General features: G+C 34.2%; 1 protein-coding gene across 3 annotated transcripts in view; it reads right to left on the bottom strand.

Moving 5' to 3' along the window:
• The window catches only part of PPP1R12A (protein phosphatase 1 regulatory subunit 12A), a 173154-nt gene that overhangs the window by 19681 nt on the left and 133889 nt on the right, over positions 1-19584 (bottom strand). The window contains exons 11-19 of one of the 3 annotated variants that reach the window (XM_049885164.1): positions 19295-19389; positions 15535-15639; positions 14317-14484; positions 13758-13934; positions 6350-6440; positions 5097-5297; positions 4683-4851; positions 2368-2489; positions 39-104 (exon numbers count right to left, since the gene is read on the bottom strand). In XM_049885164.1, coding sequence (XP_049741121.1) covers positions 39-104; positions 2368-2489; positions 4683-4851; positions 5097-5297; positions 6350-6440; positions 13758-13934; positions 14317-14484; positions 15535-15639; positions 19295-19389 — 1194 coding nt within the window. The remainder of the gene's footprint in view (positions 1-38; positions 105-2367; positions 2490-4682; positions 4852-5096; positions 5298-6349; positions 6441-13757; positions 13935-14316; positions 14485-15534; positions 15640-19294; positions 19390-19584) is intronic. The other 2 variants (XM_049885166.1, XM_049885167.1) reach the window with 2 other exon arrangements.

Below are 19584 nucleotides of genomic sequence, written 5' to 3' on the forward strand. Positions count from 1 at the left end.
TATGAATACTTCTAAATACAAAAAGTAATGCTATTTACCTCAGTCTCTCTCTTATTGGATCCCTCTTCTGTATCTGATTGTTGTTCTTGTTCATTTTCATCACTCTAAAATAGATTGTCAATATATTTTAGAAAAGTAAACATAAATTTCAAACAGGTGGTATTTGAAAACTTTAGGGCTTTTCTAGTTTAAAACGACTAGAGAAAAATCTACCACACCATGGAATCAAAAGAAAATTTGATTTTTAAGTAGAAGCTTTTCTATCTTATGTAAACTGAATTTGTTGCCATGGCATAGCTAAGTAGATTAGCATATATGGTGGAGAAAGACCACCTACATGACAAATTGGCTTAGGAAACACATTCATATGGGGAATAGAATGCTGGAGGCTTGGCATGAGAAAAAGAGAAGATATTCTACTTTAAACTGTAAATAATAGTGATACTACACTATACTTTAGAGTATAAGTACTATTTAGCTGTTCAACTAATAACAAGGCATCAAAAAGAATATGAAATTCACTGTTTTAAATAAGAAAAGCTAGATTCTATAAGCTTGGCACGATTTCTGTAAGAGTCCTACTATGTTTGGGTGACTCATCCATCTAAAAACTTCTTCGAAGTTTGGAGCACAACAAATAGAAAAATCAAGGGTTCAACAGGCTACAAGCCTAGAAGCCCAGACTATGGGACGATTCTACAAGAAGGCCTTGAAAATCTCAACAAGTCTAAATAGGTTAAAGGAAAAGAAAAGAGAAATTTGCATTTAAACATACTATAAAAATACCACAGGTTTTAAACTAGATAAATCTAGTTTCAAATATTGGTATAGCTACTTTTAGCTGTGTGACTTAAGAAGAATTATTTTAAAATTTCTGAGCCATAATTTCCTCATCCATAACGTGGGGACAGAAACTTAAACACTATTATTCTGAGTATTAGAATCAATTCATGTACCATTTTGGTACCTAGCAAAATGGTGATATGTGAAGTTATTCTGTGGACAGGAGATTTCAATAATGATAATGGTGACAATGATAACAGTAATATTAATTCCATGCATGAACTGTATTTATGTATTGGAATTTCGTGAGGAAACACACTAATGTAGTAAAAAACAATAAAGTGGGGGAGGCTCAGAATTCCTGAAAGGTTATAACTGAAAAAAGGAACATAAAAATACAGTAGAGGAAAGGGCTGCCTAACCACACATCGCCCTTTGGCAGTGCCCTTGACTCTTTTTTTTTTGCATGTTGTATGATATAGGTTCAAACACGTGGCTATGAAGGGGAAAGGAGATGAGTGCTTTAAAGGCTGACTAGAATTTAATTCAGTGCTGGCTCAAATTAAGATGGTTATTGCCAATATGGATCTCAGGAATGATCCTTACAATGCTGGGTATGTAGATAACTTCAGAGAGTACAGTTTTGAAAGCAGAACTGGTCTAAATAAAATTGGAGGAAAAGTACTAAGTAAAGCTTTGGTCATGAAATTGCCAACACACATGGGTTCTTAATAAAAAATAAGATGAGATAATTTTAAGTAGTAAGAGTTACTATGCTAGGGTGCTAAGACTGTGAGGTCTTAAATAATACAGGAGTTGGGGAAGTGGGTGGGGATTTAACTGAAACAATGGATACTTGGGGGTCATTATTCTGGTACTGTTGCATATGCCTGAACATTTCTATATTAAAAATTAAAAGAGAAATAATAGGAAAAAATCGAGGCTAAAGAAGAAAAACTATGTTGGCCCTTCTGTGCTTGAGTGTTGTATTGAAACAGCATGAATTTCACACTAACAGTGCTATACTATAGCTCTGTTTTCTTCTGCATATGAATAGCAATGTCAGACACACAAACAGGGATCAGGATAAACGTTAAATTTAATAGAATTAATTATTGTAATTTGATAAGTAAAGCACTGCTTCTATTCAGTGTCCCCTGAAATAAAAAAAATTGTTATGAAGATCTTATGATGATATTTATGAAACCAGGAAATAAATGTACAGCAACTTTCTTTCAAGAATCTCTAAGATAAAGACAGTTTACCCAATGCTGTCGAGTCAATTCCGACTCATAGTGACCCTATAGGCAGTTTAGCCATTATGAAATAATCAATATACTCTGAGCTGCAACTATTATTGTTTTTATTTCAAAATCGCATCAGAACTCCTAATTTTAAGTAGTACCAAATATCTAAGTAGCAGTTAACTATTCTTATAAAGAAAAACTTTTCTGATTTAACAACTTTTGATTTAGAAAACGTAACGATGGTTTAAAGAATCTGAGGCATATAAGAAGTTACTAGTATGTACTCCTAGAAACATTAAGTATACTATCAAGTAGTGATATTTTAAAAGGTTCTCACATCTTGTGTCCAAAATGAAACTCCAGTAGATCTTCTTTTCTCTCTTGGTCGCCGTCGTTCTCTGATTGATTTAGTTTGTGATTTATCTTCTCCTTCTTTTTCCTCTTCTCTTTTTTCTCCTTCTGTTGAGGATTACAATTAGCCACATGATAGCACTGTATCTTGACAGAAGTTTATAAGGTAAATGTAAACTCAATTCTAAGCCAACTTCCTTTGTGAAGCCCACTCAGATTCTCTAATTGAAATTAATTTTTGCTTGTCTCAGTGCTCCTATACACTGTAAACATTCTTATGTCGCTCACACCAAAACTACATCTATCTGTACTTCCCATTAGAACATTCTTGAGGATCAATACAGGAACTAATCATCTTCATTTTCCTAGTGCCTAACATAAAAATGTTACATAAAAGACACATTTAGTACTAATGTTTGTTGAACAGAAAATAACTGAATCTTGTGAAAGGAGAGAGCTTCAGTTATTAATGTTTGCTAGCGAGACAGTTACTATAACCAAACTTAATACTTAAAGACAAAAAGTACAGTTAATGATGGAACAGCTAGTAGGCACCAGACAAAATTAAGTTTCTGCTTCTACTATTGCCAGTCCTCGCTCAGCAACAGAACAAGGGCAGTATTCATTTAATTTCTATTAGTATCAAAGTTCAAATCCTTTTCTTTTAGAAAAAATATTTATCTTTTATTTAAAACAAATCAGCATAAAATATGTTAGTCTTAAAATCTGTTTCCTTCCTGGAACAATTAAAATGTGTTTAGGCATATAAAAAAAAAAAAAAAAAGGTGAATATTAGGGCTTTTGAATATGCTACAAAAGGTGTATATGGAACAAAAACAATATTAAAAATAATTTTTTGAAAGCTACTATATTATTAGCAAAGCATCACAGCAAAAGAAAACCCAAAATAGTAGAAGAGGGATTATTGTTTTTGGAATTAGTTTACAGCAGAGATCTAAAACTCAAACCCCTCTAGTGGCCACCTCCATAATATAAATGGTAGTATGGGCCAAAAAAATGGAAACCCCGGTGGCATAGTGCTTAAGTGCTACAGCTGCTAACCAAAGGGTCAGCAGTTTGAATCCGCCAGGTGCTCCTTGGAAACTCTATGGGGCAGTTCTACTCTGTCCTATAGAGTTTCTATGAATCGGAATCGACTCCACAGCACTGGGTTTGGTTTTTGTTGGTTATGGACCAAAAAAAAAAAAAAAAAAACCCAAACCCGTTGCCGTTGAGTCCCACTCACAGCAACTCTACAGGACAGAGTAGAACTGCACCATAGGGTTTCCAAAGAGTGGCTGCTGGATTCAAACTGCCAACCTTTTGGTTAGCAGCCAAGCTCTTAACCACTGTGCCACCAGGGCTCCATGCCAGGAGGGTGCTACTCAAAGAGTGAGGGGCTGCTACTCCTTGTTCCAGACGATTGCTGACACGTAAGAATTCAGAGCCAGCACCGTCAATCTTCCAACTTTTCAAAAGAAGCCAGAAGTCTGGACTTTTATGTGAATACCCCTAATTTTTCTATGTGAATATCACATAATTTTAATTAATTTTTTATGAACATTATGCATGCCTCACAGAGTGGTTTAAAAAACAAAAACATCTCAATGATCAACAATAGAAAAACCAGTAGGAAATTAGGAAACTCTTATTTTCTCATATTTACCCTACATAAATTTTTTTTTAATTATTGATAATAACATGAGTAATACAATGGAATCTAGCTTTTAAAATACAAAATGCCTATAATCAGGAATAATTTTATATAGTACCCATGTCCGATTTAAAGTAGGAATTAGAATTTAAATAATAAGTTTACATCAAAAACACCAATGTATCGCTGAGAAAAATCTACTTCTCAAGGAATATGCATGAAAACAACTTTGTTTTACCAAGGACAGTACATGTCTTAAATGATTTTCATTTAAAACTATCTTATAAAAAACATTTAAAAGATATAATCTACACAGTAGGCAAACAATAGCTTAAGGCATTTGAAAAATATTACATTAATGAACCACTCCTAGAAATAATCATTCACCAGTTCTTTCTTATTGACTTTTTTGTAGGTGGTCATGAAGATTTTTGTGACGTCTTAAGTTGTAATGATACACGTTATCAAGTCCAGTCCACATCATTTTCTATTTTTTTCATACTTAACCATCATATTTTTTTTATTTAGGTAGAGTGAGTCACAGTGCAGGTTGCTGTCACAGTTTCTGCTGAACTATTAATTAGGAAGAGCCAATTCAAAGGATTATTTAAGAGAAACAAAGTGTTTTCAAAATTTGGTCTTCTTACCTCTTTCGTTTTCTTTTGTTAATCCTCTGGAGTAAGCAGAAGTTATACCTACAAGACTATTTGGCCTGTTTAGTTGACTTGAAGTGTAGAGTGAACTGCTCATGGTAGAAAGTGAAGAAGATGGAGTGGTTGAACTTGAAGTTGATGCTGGTCTGTAACGCTGGTAAGTCTGTGGAACATCAAAATTAAAACCCATTTGAAATATTAAACACAGTTAAAAACAAACAGAACACGTAAGTCAATAAAGAAAAGGTATTTACTGTTCTAATTAAGCCACAGTAATTCGGATTTCCAGTTAAAGTATTTTCAAGCACTCTCTGTATGGTGTGCTGGTATACAAATCCCTTGTATATGGAGAAACACAAGAAAATATTCTTAACATCTGACCTAGCTGTATTGCTGGTGTACTATTACCTCATCATATGTTCTGGAGTATTTCTGTTTATATTCATCTTCCCTAGATGTTTCTGACTCCTTCTTTTCTTCTTGCTTCTCTTTATCCTGTTTTTCTTTTTCCTCTTTCTCTTTTTCTTCATTTTCTTGTTCTCTGGTTCGGGTAGAGCGACTTCTTCCTATTGTTTTTTCAGCCTCTTGAAGATCAGTCAATGTCACCCCCTGCAAACAAAAAGAATTTAATTATGAGGTGCATTAAAACTTGTTTCAAAGGAAAGGAATATTTTAGAAGGAGATTATTAAAGGTCAAATACTGGTTTGCAAACTAAGAAACAGATTTTCTACCCAGCAAGTCACATTCATTCAATCAGGTATCACTCACTACAAGCAAGCACAATGACAGGTACTGGGAAAGATATATACACATGTAAGAAATTGTCTCTACATGCAAAAAAAGAAAAATATAGTATCAGAGATGACAGAAATGCCACATGAATATGTAATGCTCTCAAGAAGTTCAGAGAAGGACACATATATTACATTTTATGTATTTATGTTTTTATATATGTGTTTCTGTATATACACACATCATAATTATTAAGGCTTACAGAGGAGAATCCATCAAAGAAATCATTTTTGAAGATTATGCCTTGAACAGGTTAGATTTCAAGATGTAAAAGGTACAAAGAAAAGAAGTATGTTAAGATACTAGCAAATAGTTCAGCTTTAAAGCTAAGTAATGATTAGGATTAAATAGCTGAAACTGGACTGTGGAGATCCTCAACGGTAGGAAGGTAAAGACAGATATCATGGCAAAGAGGAGGTAAAGAAGTAATAAGTAGCCTGAGTAACATTTTTCTCATACTTACACATTAGCTGTTTGATATTAATAATATAAAAAGAGGCCTATCCTCTACCACTCCCTGCCCACCTCCAAATATTCACAGAACTTTTAATAATAAGTATTAGACATCATATATGATTAATTCATTTTAACACTTTTAAACACTCTGTGTTATGCACTATATTAGGAATGAGGATATAAAATAAATATTCAAAGAAACACAAAGGCATACAGCTAATGATACAAAAAATAACAGTAAAAGTGCAACCATGTTGTTATATACAAAAGGTGATGGAAGGATTACTAAGGTAAGCTTTATCTTTTGAGATTTGCTCACACTATATAATGACATCAATATTTTCATAGGACAGTGAAAAGTAAGAAGGAGAAAAGTAATTTAAGTTTTAAATATTATACATATTAAATATACCTGTGTTGATCTTCTAGACTGTCTTGCTTGTCTAGATCTTGCTTTTCTTTGGGATTCTGACTCTTCATCCCTAACAGGAGTGAGGTATGATCTAAAGTAATAAATAAATATTGTTAGTTGGAGATAAAATACTTACGAATACAATTATATATGAATATGTGTGAATGAAACACACAAGTTTAGTATTTTTAATGGGTTTTAAGAAAAAGAGTCTTCAGAAATTAGTTGTGTCCACTGTGAAATTCAACAATGCACTCTAGTAATCAATTTCTTTTTGGACTGGAACTAATCATATTAACGTATATTTTTCCAGTTCTTCCTACTTTTTTTTTTTTTAAATCATGTAATCTTGAGGAATACACTTTTAAAAAAGGACTTAACAGAATCTAAGTTTAAAGATTTTAGCTCTATTGAAAGAGGTACAAGCATTTCATTTAGCAAAATCACAATTTACTAGGATGGATTGGAAGTAAAAACATTTTTTTGTTTTGTTGTTTTGATTCAGGAAGTTTTTTTCCCCAACAATGTCAGTGAAAACTAGTAATTTAACCTCTTCTTTGAAGCAACATTCAATGTTAATTCTTAAGTTTGTCCTAAACTTGAGCTAAAATTTACCTATTAATCATATTCCTGCAATGGGTTCTGTTCTATTGTTTTTTTTACAGCCATACTGAAAAAGAACTTTAAATTCCCAACAGTATTTTCAAATATTTGAAGAGAGGTATCGAATTCCTTTCTAAATCTTTTATTCTCTAAGATAAGTAGTCCTAGTTCCTTCCATCACCCTGCTAAGCCCCTTTTTTGGTTCCGTGAAACATCAACCTAGATGACAAGTGATGGTATCTGGCTAACCTCTAGCATCTGTCAATGTCTTCTTCCAGTACACCATTAGAACTGAATGCAACATTCAGATTACGAGATGACAGGTGAGGAGGGAGTGCTCCCTTGTATTCTTGTCATTATTAATGATGTTTTTGGTAGACATCACATCTTGTTCTAAAAATTGAAGCTTTTTTTTTTAAAAATACATGAACTATTTGTAAGCCAGCATCTTACTGTTGAGTGATTTTCTGATATGAAGAAATGTACTTGGCATGTATCTTTAGTAAATTTCATCAGATTATGGTCCATTCCTGTCACAGAATGTGCACAGTTTCAAAAGCATACAATCTATGTCAAGAGTTAAATAGCTGATAAAACTGTCAAACAGGCAGACAAGACAGAACTGGCAAAACACTGGAACTTCCCTTCAATAGCCAGTATTACTTGAAAGTTCAATCATTATACTTTATCTAATTATATTACTATCTAGCTCATATTTCTCAGAAAACACAAATTTAATAAATCAATTTTCTATGTTGTTTATTAAATTTATTGAGTTTATACTACCGTACCCCTCTCCAAACCTCAAGCAATGGTCTAGTAAGTTCTTTATTCAAATGCTACCTTTAAAAAGGCTCTTTTGTTATGTTTAGTGCTCAATTTGTAATTCATTCTGCTCTTTAGCCTCCCTGATACTATTCATAACAAACTTCTGAATTTATCCTGCTTTTTAATACCTTATTGTCTATGTTTTGTATGTCCTTTAAAACTCTTGAGTTCACAGAATTCAACCATATCTTCAAGCTCCTTAGAAGCATTAACAATTTCTTCAGAATTCTATTTAGAGCGGTCACATTCCTTTTAAGTACACAGGAACTCATCTCTTTCCCTCCACACTCCTGAATTTTCTGAAATCTGTCCCTCTAAAACTAGAATGCACAACTCATTATTCCTAGCACTCACCTCCTTATATAATTAACTACTGTAAGATGACAATGCCATTTCCTACTAAACATCGTAGTTGCCTTCATTTCCTCAATTAGCTCTTACCTTATTGGCTATAATTAGTTCCAGAGGGCTGGTTCCCCTTGTTGCTTCTACTATAATTAGAGATGAACTGTGAGCAAGGTAAAGTCAAGAAATTCTCAAGTTTTTACTTGAATTGAGCCACCCAGCAAATTCAAAGAAAGATGAAAATTCCACTACTACTATATTTTGACTTAAGTTTGTTTTTATGCCCTTGTTTGAGAAAATATCACCTGTTTCCTCTAGCTGGTTGAGTAACTTATGGTAATGTCTCATGAAGATATAACTTTTTTTTCTCTTTTTAATTTCATCCATATGTCCTCTACCATGTTTTCACCTCTGTGTTTCTAGGACATCCTGAAAGATTGTATCTTTTTGCTGTTAGACTAGCACTATATTTATGCCATCAACAAGGCATTTCATTGAAGAGCTCCACTTACCAAATTTGGTTTCTACTAAAATATTAGTACTGCACTAAGTCCATAACCTAAAATTTTAATTTATTTATTTTTTAGTTATATTCCTAATTGTTACTTTAACTTGTTCTCCTAAAAATACAAGGTGGGGGGTGGGGGGGAGGGTGGAATCCACTTGATCACATACATTGGTTATCAATCTTTCCTTAGTTTGACTTTCCCTTAGTTGAGATTCTGCTACATATGGCTTCATCGGTACCAATGCACAGATCCAAGGAGGGAAGTACAATTGGTAGGGCCAGCCCTCTTTTCCATGATATTCATGCTGCACTAAGGCTGATGCTTCTCTCTTCTTCCATTGTTTTATATTCCCATTCTGTTTACATATCAGCTCTCTTTGGATTTTAAGCTTTTTATTTAGAGAAACTTCCTAGTTTTTACAACAACTAGAGTAATTTTCTGGAACAAGTAACTTAAAGAGAGAAAGAGAATAACTGATCATCTTTCTGAATGTTTAAAAAACATTAACTCTGGGGTATGATATAAGGGGCATAACTGACACAGAAGTTGATTAATAAATTTGGGAAATGCTACACATTCCAGCCTCCTCTAAGAAAATCTCAGTAACATACTAAAGGATCTGAGAAGAATCAAGGGAAGAAACCTGTTTTTGTTAAACTTAGCATTTCACAAAAATATTTAAGTAAGAAATTCTTTTTTTTTTGGTGGAACACCTATTAATACAAGGTACAGAGGTGTACCTTGCAACATCAATTCAGAAAATATGTTCTCAGTGGCTAATTTTTATTCATTCATTTAAAACTTATGTACCTACTGGACCTGCCATGCAAATGATTTCTTTTTTGGACTTCCACCAGATGAAAAAATAAATAAATAAGTATAAGTAGATGAAACCTAAACATGATAGCCAATCTGGTTAAAGAAAATTTATAGCAGGCCAGATGGCTCCACCTATCACTTCAGCATTTCATAAGCTGCTCTGAAAACAAGTATGAACATGCACTATTGAACTCTGGTTTCTTCTCTGTATGACCAAAGTTTTCGTATTTAGTTTAGAACAGGAAAAACCAATATGAACCTTGTGTTGTCACTTCCCTGTTTTACTCCGATGGCAGATAGCATTTATCAACCATTGCACTCTCTCTTAACGAGCCTGGATTCTTTTTCAACAATTTCAAGTTACTATGCAAGTTAATAAATTGATTTATCATACCTGGTTTAACATAAAAAAAAAACATATGCAGGTAAAAAAAAAAACAAAAAAACAAACAAACAAAAACCCACTGAGTGGGTTCTGACTCATAGTGAGCCTATAGGACAGAGGAGAACTGCCCCATAGGGTTTCCAAGGACTGGCTACTGGGTTTGAATTGTTGACCCCTGGTTAGCAGTCATAGCTCTTAACCACTAAGTCACCAGGGCTCTGTATGCAGGTTAAACCAAATCTGTTAATATGCAGGCTAAGGGGATGAAAATTACTAGTTGAAAGATTTATAAAATCCATTCATTATAATTTTCCATACATTTGCTCCAAATTAGCCTAAAAAATTCTAGCGTATCAATTTGTAATATACAATATATTTCCTCTAATTGATTGCTGCCATCTGATACTTCCTTTTTCTCCTCTGGGGTCCTTACCTTAAGCAGACCTCAAAGAACAGTATATAACAAACCAAAAAACAAAACCCATTGCCATCAAGTTGATTCTGACTCATAATGACCTTATAGGACATGGTAGAATGCCCCACAGGGTTTCCAAGGAGCAGCTGGTGGATTTGAACTGCCAATCTTTTGGTTAGCAGTCAAGCTCTTAACTACTGTCACCAGGGCTCCAAGAATAGGATATAGAGGAGTAAGATAATTTACATATTTTTTTAATTCCAAAGAATTGATTATCAAAAAGACAGCAGAATATACTGGCCAGTCCGTCATATTGGATCTCTTTCTTATAGCTATCCAGGGTATACAGTTTTACTCTTAGTAGGCTTAGATGGCTTACTATTTTCTGATCAGAGGTTTTTTTTTTTTTTTTTAATTAAGGCTATTTTTCAATAAATGCAATTATTCTATGGTTTATTTCACTGACATTCATTAATTCAAATGTTTATTTATAATATCTACATTTCGGTTAGTCAAGAAAATTACACCTTAAACTGAACAGCCACACTTGTTTCCCATGCAGCATTTTTCCTTCCAGAGTGAAGGAAATGGGAGCTGGCTGAGTCAAAGAGTGGTTACACTAAAGCAATAGTTCCATGTGAATTCACTCTACAAGTACAAAATTATTAGTAAGGTATTGTTTTGCATTATGAAAAGACGATGGAGGATTAGGAGTATTTAAATAGGAAAAGAATTTGCTATATGCTCCACTATTTAAAGGTAGCTTCTCCTATCTACTGCCAGTGAAAAATTAAACCAAGAAAAATCCTAACCAACAAAAACAGGATATCCTGATTAATAAAAATAGGAAAATTTGAGAATACTGTGGAATTTAATAGTGTGCATGGTAACTTTGCATAATACCCTCTGGTACATATGGTATAAATATACTGCTTTTCCTTCTTCGGCCAAAATGTATTCTTGAATCATTATATATACATTTTTTGGAAAATTTTCAATCACGTATTTCAGGACCATTAATGAAATTTAACTAAAAGACAAACAGAAGAGGCCAACAATGTGTTCAAAATTGCAAACAATTATTTCACGTGGAACCAAACACAAACATTAATATTACTGCAAACATCACTGAAACAAAGACAAGCAAAATCTCTGTACAGACCAGAAAACATGTCGACAAACACATTTTGTTTCTCATGCTCTTAGAACCTGCTCTGTCCTAACAATATCTCCAAATGCATCATTTTCAATCTTTAATGTCTCCCCGTCAATTCTAAAAAGTTGATTCAACTCCCTCCGACAGAACACAAAAATAAAGAACACGGAGGTTAAGTATCATAACTTGTTCTGTAAGAACTGATGATTCCGGGGCAACATTCATTAGGATTTAATTGTCACTGGAGAAATTTTTAAAAGCATGGAATGCTAAAGACAAAGATTTTTTTAAAATTAAAAATTACGTAACTAGAACACCTCAATTTACAGAAAAGGAAATTTTAACCCAGAGAGGATTCTGATCAGGGAATATGGCAGAAAAGGAGTAAAAAACCAAGGACTCCAAACCCTTCCTTCCTTCAACTCCCCTGAAAGAAAAACAAAGCCTTTAAACTTATTTTTAGTAGAAGAAAATGATAGATGCCTTAAAATCCTTTTATTTCTGTTGGTTGTATAGTCTTATTGAAAGTACCACGAAGACCTAGAACTGGTTTAAATTTATAGGGAAAAAAAAAGGGATGAATAATGAAAATGATATGACCAACACTAGTAATTCAAATCAAAAAGTGCTCAAAATATTAATTTTGAGTCTCTAACTTGCACTGGTGTTACAGAAATATCATTGTATGTTACTATAAAAATAGAAATGAAATATAAATATTCTGATAGAAACTAAAGATGTAATAATAGAAAGAAAATATTTAAAATTGTAGTTTTAAGAGTCCCAACAAAATCGGTATTGAAGATTTGGCCTTTATAACAGTAACTTGTTACTTTTCATATACTCACCACAAATATTTACTGTAAGGCTGCTACTAACATAGGTCAGGCATTTTGCTAGGCACCAGAGACAAAAGATGAGTATCACTTGGTATATCAACAATATGTGCCAGAAATAAAAGTTAATCTGGTTGATATTTTAGTAAGTAAATGATTTACACTGAATTTCTGAAGATTTTCTTCTTTTTTAAGAGAAAAAAAAAAAAAAAAACCTCAACCCTAGGGACTATGCATCATATAGCAGAAAGAGCACTGAACTGATTCTCCTGCAATCTTGGGTCTAGCCTCAGTTTTCACACTAAGTAACTGTACTTAACATCTCTGGGTCTCAGTTTCCTTATCTGTAAAGCAAGGATATCACAAAAAGTAATAGGCAATTTCCTTTCCACATCTGTGATTCCATACCAACAGTCAGTTGCAGGAAAAAGTGAGCAATGCTCTTAAATGCCTTTAAGCACATAAAATAAATTCATAGATTCTTTTTTTCCTTTTCAATCAATGAGTGCCTACTGTGTACCAGTATAAAACTAAGGGAATGTATTCAATAAAATTAAGGCATTCTGGTAAAGGAGTGGTTAAGCGCTCAACTGCTAACCAAAAGGTTGAGGGTCGAATCCACTAGCTGCTCTGTGGGTGAAAGACGTGGCAGTCTGTTTTCCATAAAGACTACAGCCTTGGAATCCCTACGGGGCAGTTCTACTCTGTCCTACAGGGTTGCTATGAGTCAGAGTCGACAGCAGTGGGTTTGGTTACTGTGTACCAGAATTAAAAATAAGTGAATACATTCAACAAACAAAATTAATTGGCTTAAATACATGCACCGAAGCTTTGCCTTAACAATATAATCTTAAAATGAATTTCTCAAAAAACCAACTGCAATAGTTTAATATCTATCATGTTTCTTAAAAATATGGGGGACCCAACGAGAAGAATGATAAAACCTGTTTTTTATACATGCTACGTCTAGTGTTCGTGTATGTTTAGGTCTTCATTATAAAAAAAATGTTTTGAATTAAAACCATCACCAAAAAACTAAAATGGCTAAGAAGACACCTATCTCACTCACTGCCTATAAACAAAAACATCACTCTGTCAGAAGTGGATTGTTGTTGTTGTTAGTTGCTCTCAAGTCAATTCCAAGTTACAGCAACCCCATGGGTGCAGAGTAGAACTGCTCCACAGGGTTTTTAAGGCTATGACTTCTCAGAAGCTGATCACCAGGTCTGTCTTTAGAGGCACCTCTAGGTGGATTTGAGCTGTCAACCTTTTGGCTAGTAGTCAAGTGTTTAACCGTTTGCACCACACAGGGACTCCAGAGGTGGGTTACCAAGTCTAAATGATAATAATCCCTACCTATGTCAATTTACATAGCTCTGAGCTGACAAAGATTATTTCATTTATTAGGTCACTGGATAGATGGGTCACCAACTTCATGAGATTAAAAAAAAAAAAAAGACTTTCATCACTGGGCAAGGTATTATCAGCAGTACTATTAAGACCTTTACACACCTGCGTCTCTCCCTGACCTCTGATGTGGAGGAGACAGTGCCAGCAGTAGTTGTAGTCAGGGTTGTGGTAGAAGCTGCAGCATTTACAACAGTTGGAGCAACAGGAATGGTCACTGCCGTAGGAACACTGTCCTTTTCTTTTTCAGTACTATCCTCAGCCCACAAACGATTTGAGGTACTAGAGCATCATAAGCAGCAACACAAAAAGAGAAAAGGAAAACAGCTAAACAATGAAAGCACTTCTAGAAGCTGAAAACATGTGACTTGACGAATGGATTTTTTTAAAACAGAAGTCCAGACATCTTTCAACCATGAACCAAAAAGCTCACCCACAGCTATCAAAGAAAGAAACTTACATTTTAAGCAATCTAATAAGAAAAGTTCTTAATTCAGGAACTTAATTTTTTTTCCCCTGGCATGCATAATTACCTCTTTTTGGTACCATTTTTTTCTGTAAATAAGGTAAATGAAAAAATCCAGAGCCCCACGATCTAAACAAAAACGCATGCACATACATAAGCACACAGTAGACCTGAACACAAAATGGATCTGTGACTTACCTGCTTTGTGTGCCTGCTGAGGAAGAACCCGTTGTAATCTTTGTAGTAGTGCTTGTGCTGGAAAGCAGGCTTTTCTGAAGCCCAGCTGCAGAGGTAACTGTTGGTGTTGATGTGGTGCTTGGAACACTAGAACTAATCAAATCATCTTGTCTTCTACCAAAGGAGCAACTAAAGGAAAGAGTCATATCTATATAGGATGTGTTTGTATGTGTATTCTACAGTTAATGTTTATACATTATACAGACTCACAAGGCTACGAAAAATATAACATCGTGTTCCTAAATACACCACCAGCTCCAGCACCAAGAGTTGCATCTACAACTTGCTAGAGTCTAGATATTTAACTAATTTGGTAGTGTATCATTTTACTGCTCCCCCTCTAAACAAGACTCAAAGGTGATTTGATCTGATATTTCACATTTCTAGAACTATTCCAGACTATATGTTTAGCTGAGCCTGAGAAAAATACTTTGGTTTGGTTTCACCCAGGGAAAGCAAGACTGATATTTTTGAAGAAAACTGTTTTAGCGATGGGTCAAATCCCTAAGAGTGGCCCATGCCAGTATTATATGTGTTCATATGGCTGCTTTCAGAAGAGAAATAATTTATACATTTTTTGTTTCCCCTCCAATATGGTATTACCAACATTCTCATTCAAGGCATTTTTATAGCTCTGAGCTCCAAGGTGAGCAGAAACCTTCCAGTTCACCAAATGATGACCAGATTAATCACATCATTAACCTATTTCAATTGTTCTTGTCAATTACATAAGCATTTCCTTTTATAGTATGCTACAATCTAGAATATACCACAAAATATACCGAGTTGAATTAAATATATACTAGAAGGCATCCCACTGAAACCTGCTGCCATTGAGTCGATTCCGACTCACAGCGACCCTACAGGACAGAGTAGAACTGCCCCACAGAGCTTCCAAGGAGCATATGGTGGAGTTGAACTGGCGGCCATTTGGTTAGCAGCCAGAGCACATAACCACTACGCCACCGGGGTTTCCCGAGAAAGGTTTAAGTAGAAGCAAATTTTCATCCATCTTGAAATATATACAGTCTGTGTCTTTAAATCAAGTTTTACGTAAGCAACAAAAGATATACTATCTAATAAAAGCATGTTGATGGTAAATTTAGGGGCTCCCAAGAAACAGCCTCATATATTTTATTTAAAAAATACATAAGAGCTACTTAAAAATTACATTACTACCTTTTATGATAGGTTTGTCCTTCATTAATTGAGCTATTCTTTTTGAGATCATCTTCCCATTTTCTTCTCGTGTAAGAACTACTTGTTCGCAAACTTGAAGAGTCTCTGTAAAAAGAATATCCTTTAGATTCTGGTAGATAATTTTAAAATAGAGTTAAGAAAGCAGTATGTTAATAAAGATTAGTAGAAGTAAAAACTAGTAAAATTCCCTGGGAAAGTACTTTTTTAATGTTTATGAAAATATGAAAGTAATTTCTGTTCTCAGACTCTACCCCTAAGATAAAATCCTAATTAAGATCCTATATAAGTATTATTTAATGATCACAAAATAATAGATAATTTAAATGTCTATGGCCAGAAGAGATCGTTACTTTAATCTCAGCAGGTCTACTCTATGGAATATTAAGTATTGATGAAAAATAATGTTTACTGAAAATATGTATTAATATAAGACTGCTTATGGTATGTTAGGTGAAAAAACATTCAAGACACAAAATTGGATACTATAATACGATTAGAACTACATCAAAAAATTCTCAAACTCTATGGGCTAAAAAATCAAAAGAAACAAACTAAAATGTTGACAGTGGTTAAGTAAGGGCTTTTCTTCCTTCTTTTCTGCAAGAAGTTCAAATTATTTAGAGCACATGTACTAGTCTATGAACATACCAAGTCTACTTCTGCTCAGGACCAAGCACCTGATGTTCTCTCTACTGGGAATAACATCTTCCTATCCATTCTTCCTTTCCATATACCCCATTATGTAAATACCATGGGAACTGTTCACAGCGGTAGCCCTAGCTCCTACCAATTAGGAAGTCGCCAATAAATACTTGTTAAATGAATGAATAATGGAAACAAATTTAAGATGAAGCTATACACGATGATGAAAACATTAATAAGTAGCATTATTCATTATAGTAAATTAATACATAAATGGTATCCAGACATGAAGTGCTGAAGAAATTTTCAAACGGTACTTATAAAAATTAATTGCAGGCACCAGTAAAACTTTATTACTTAACTAAAGTTCATCCTTCTACTTTAGTACTTGTTATCTTGCTAACTATTTTTCTATATGTCTCCAACATTAGACAGCGAATGCTATGAGGGAAGAAAGTGTTATGTTACTCATCCTTATTTCTTCAAGGTCTACGAAAACGTTCATGTTCAGTAATTATTTACTAATAACCTTTTCTTGATAGCAAACAACACTAGGCAGAAACCTTTGCTAGTCCCGTGATAACACTGCTTGATGTGTTCTAACCATTTTGAAATCCAACAGCATGATGAGGGAAGAGCCATCAGAAAGTTACCACATATATACTAATGATACAGAGAAGACTTAAGATATTTATTTATAAAACCACCAGATCATCACTATGGATACTAGAAAATAAATCTACTGAAATAACAGACAAAAGAAATCTCCAGTCGGTAGAACACTAGATCAACTAGCTTTAACCAATTTATTACGGATACACACAAAACTACAATTTTCTGCTGAAATACAAAGTTACTATGTATCACTCTGTCATACATCTAAGATAGTATGTTGCACCTGAGAGTGATTCCAACTCTTTACCGGTATAAAGGTCATTTAATGCACGTAAGAAATTAGATCTCTTAAATGGAAATGAGCAGACCAGCATGAAATAAATTTCCCTTTTTCCTTATCAATAAATCAAAATCCAAACTCTTTGTTGTCGAGTTGATTCCAATTCATAGCGACTCTATAGGACAGAGCAGAACTCCCCCATAGGGTTTCCAAGGCTACAGTTCTTTACAGAAGCAGACTGCCACATCTTTCTCCCACAGAGCAGCTGGTGGGTTTGAATCACCAACCTTTCTGTTAGCCACCAATTGCTTAACCACGGTACCACCAGGGCTCCCTTCTCTATCCATAGCAGTTTTTAATTCTGACATAATCTAAGGATTAAAGAACACAAGAGTACTTTTTTCACCTATTCAAAAGTAAGCAACAAATTATTCAGAAGTTACTGAATGAATTCTTAATGAATCTGAGAGAACTGATTTAGAACGCACCTTATTTTTGTAAAGTTGAAATTTGGAAGGATTAAAACATTGGAATTGTACCCAGTTGGTACTTTTGTGAGCATTTTCACAGCAGGGCTTGCAAAATGACCAATTGATATGCTAAGAGTTTCAAAGATCAAATACTTTTGAGTTGTAAAAGGACCGTGGGTATTATCTACCTCTGTGCCAGTTTCTTCATCTAAAATGTTTTCACATTAATAAGGTAACGGGACATAAAAAGCTATAAATGTAGGAGAATCAATGAAACTCTGTACATACAGTTGTCTTAAATTAAGCCATGCACTTGAAGTAAACCCAATCCTGATAGCTTTGCCATAACTGACTAAAGCATGGATAGGAACCTAGGGTAAAGGCAATCATGTATAGGCTCAACACCAGGCAGGCTGATTGCTTGTGAGTTGTCTTAATGCATCATTCTGCTGTTCCATATTGGATGACAACAAACCAACTCATCTGGCCCTCTTTTTTGGAGGTATGGATGTTTAATGTACATGGACAGTATGTCAATCCAGTTCATAATGAATGATGCTAACAATACCGTTTTGGTTCACGGTTCTGTATATTTCCAGAGCTCTGTTACACGGTACATAGTAGATGCCCAATAAATATCTCCTGCATGAATTAATGATTTAGTAAGTCTTATACAGGTTTTGGTGGTTTTATATGCCTTAGTGTTTCAAATAAGTGGTGCTCTACACCACAAATTAACCCTCCTCTCTACCTATGCTTCAAAAGTCAGCTGACATTTCACTGCCTCCACAAAGCTTTCTGTGAATGCTCTCAGATTATCCTCCCAAGTTCCCATTTGTTGAATGCCTACTATGTTCCAGGTACTGAACTAAGTCTTTTTACGTAGTATCTTTAAAAGTTTAGATCTACGTGTAAACACAGTCTGTCAGAAGTCTGTAAAATAAAATGCTTTACAATTTATCTTAAAAGATTTTTATGTTATAAATATAGATAATCATGACATCAGATATAGGCATGTAGAGAATATCAGAAATGCTTGAGCTCAAAAATTCTGGCTTCTCCACTTCGCAGCACACTGTGTGACCTTAGGCTAATTACTTATGCTGTCCCAACTTCCTCCTCTGTAAAATGAGGGTAATAACAGTACCTACCTGACAGGATCACTGTAAGAATTAAATGTGTTAATGATATAAAAGCACTTATAAAAATGCTTAGCACATAGTGGATGCTATGCAAGTGTTTGCAGTATCATTATTACAGCATAAGGTGCTTTGCTTAGTTCTATAAAATGGCATTTCTGCTACCCTATATTCATATCTTCAAAAAAATACAATATGTACATTTTTTAAAAGCTAAATCTCTATCTTGAGTTTGGAGAATGCAAATGTAACTTACAGATACTAAGGTACTGCCTTTTTCACTCACTGAGCAAGCAAAAGGGGAAACCACTTGGAATACCATTACCACCACTGTCATCATAGAAAATAACCTACGTTAAGCACTTAGTAAACTTGTCAAAGCACTTTCAAAGACACTATCTCACTTTAGAGTATCAATTCTGTGTGGTAAGCCAGGCAGAAGATATTAGTCCTGTCTTAAAAATGTAAAAAACTTAAGCTCAGAAGTTAAAAATGACTTGCCTGTGATCACATTCCAACAGTAAATATCTCTGGTGCTATATAATACAGATTTTACAGTGAAAAAAACATAAAGCAAATCATTATGAATTCACCTGTTTTCTTTCTCTTCAATGTCAGATGTACTGGCTAGTCGTCTTGGTATTGTAGGTGCCACATATGCGAGCCTAGTTCCTTTACTGTCTTTCTCCTGCACAACGGGAAAAAAAAATGAATGAAGGAAAGGTTATTCAACAATGCAGAATTACACAGTCATCAGTTTATAGTATTTTCACAGTTCCAAACTCTAAAATTGATGTCCATCAACAATCAAGCACAATTTATTCAAACTAAAGTTTCCTTTTCTTTCCCCTTAGGGTCTAGAATTAGATAATACTTTAACATG

The sequence above is a fragment of the Elephas maximus genome, chromosome 4, assembly GCF_024166365.1.
Source record: "Elephas maximus indicus isolate mEleMax1 chromosome 4, mEleMax1 primary haplotype, whole genome shotgun sequence".
NCBI lineage: Eukaryota > Metazoa > Chordata > Mammalia > Proboscidea > Elephantidae > Elephas > Elephas maximus.